Source organism: Medicago sativa, chromosome 6 (genome assembly GCF_051527215.1).
Source record: "Medicago sativa cultivar Bolivia chromosome 6, Bolivia_mono, whole genome shotgun sequence".
NCBI lineage: Eukaryota > Viridiplantae > Streptophyta > Magnoliopsida > Fabales > Fabaceae > Medicago > Medicago sativa.
The window spans coordinates 37,765,370-37,767,185 of NC_140754.1; the positions used below are offsets into that span (position 1 = coordinate 37,765,370).

Here is a 1,816-nt window from a genome sequence, read left to right on the forward strand (position 1 = left end):
TTTAACTTTCATATTTCAAGACAAGTTAGTAGTATTAATTAGAGGTATGTTTAGAAAAAAAATAATAAATGCATCTAGTAATTTGAAAAAGAGTTTACATTTAAGGACAAAAATAAAGTCAAATGGATTTTTAGATATAGGGATAGAGGGGGCAGTTTATAGTATTTACACCTTCAAATTCAATCGTGACAAAGTCTAATTGAATAATCTTGAGAGATTTAAATCGACAACAACAAAAAAAATAGCATTTTAAAAAGGTAGAGTGTGGGAGGAGAAATTTCTGAATTATTTAGATAATATTTTTCAGAGTTTAGATAATATCTTTGAAAATACAAAAAATTGAAAACTTTTTAAAAAAATTAGAAAGTATTTTTCCAGAATTATTTTTATAAAATTTTTTAAAAAAATATAAAAGAATTTATATTATTTTGTTAAAAATAGTTTTTAAAAAATAGCCTCAAATACCAAGTGTACCCATACAAAATGAAGAAGAAAATTAATTATATAGTCAACGCACCACATAATAAAAAAAGGTCAACGTTCCACGTCAGGGGTATTTTGAAGAATATTTATTTTACAAGAACGACGGAATCTAAACAAAAAAAAAATCTGGAGAAAAACCGGAAATAACATATATTACATGTGCCCTTTATTGAAATTGAGATACGATTACAAAGAGTACTTAGACTCATTACATGGATGAAGAGAACAAGAAACAACAAAGAAAAATACAGAACATTTCAAGCAGGAACAGAAGAAAACAACACAATAAAAGACATAGAAACGGGCAAAAGAAAACACACATTCACTTATTCAGATCATAGGTAGCGTGAATGCGTGTTCCTTCTAAAGTACTGATGATGTTCGAGCTCTAGCAGGAACATCATCAACGTTAACGAATACCGCTGCTAAGTAATCACCATCTTCAAAGACCAAACGCATTCCATTTTTGTCATTCTTCCTACTAATATAACGACATTCACCTTGTGTAGAAGATAACTTGTGACAGAAATAGATAAGGTATCCCGTTCTCTTGTATCCAATAAGTTCAAACCAGCCATTATCATAAGCATTCTTTCCAGTACCATCAATAGCCAGCCATGGTGTAGGGAACTCATTTTTTGCTTCAACCACCAACCACTTGGAGGATTTTGCACAATCTGGCTTGTTTTCGAATGCAATGTCTATACGCAAGCCTAAAGTGATAGGATCATCACTACTTGTTTGAATTTGTGGGGTAAATTTTACTGGTAGGCCACGACCAAGGTTAGAATAATCTTGAAGTACAGTAAGTGGACATGTTGAATTTCCTGTTTTACCAAGCCTGAATTCACCACCACTTATTAAGTAATCAGGCCAAATATAGTATCTGCCACTAGGAACAACGGGGTTCCCATATATATCCTTGACGATAATATCAGCTTGTGTAAAGGGTAATGGAAAGCAGGTGATGAAGGAAAAGAGGAGGAAACAAAGGGTGGTAACTAATGTAGGCTTCATGGCAATTTTTTTGTTTGTGTATTTGTGGTGCAATTGTTGTATCACTAAAACCTTTATTTATAGACTTGTTTTAAGAAAACAGTCATGTTTATCGATATATAAAAATGAATATATACATCACATGCATGAAAAAAATAAAAATATTAAGGAATCCAACAACGTTCATATGGTCCCCCACCAGCGGCGAAGCTCGTGAAAAATTTATGCAGGGGCCAACTATAAAGAAGAATTTTTTGAAAACAGACGTATTAAATTTAAGGATAAAATATATTTTTAGTCCCATAAATTATAATTTTTTAGGTTTAGTCCTTAAAAT

At 31.4% G+C, this 1,816-nt stretch overlaps 1 protein-coding gene across 1 annotated transcript; it reads right to left on the minus strand.

Annotated features, from left to right (window-relative positions):
• Positions 1–627: 627 nt before the first annotated feature.
• On the minus strand, positions 628–1,579 carry LOC146914956 (kunitz-type trypsin inhibitor-like 2 protein). The gene has a single exon (XM_085717572.1). It carries the CDS (start codon positions 1,498–1,500, stop codon positions 847–849), a length of 654 nt encoding a protein of 217 aa, XP_085573698.1. The 5' UTR covers positions 1,501–1,579; the 3' UTR covers positions 628–846.
• Between the last annotated feature and the right edge of the window lie 237 nt (positions 1,580–1,816).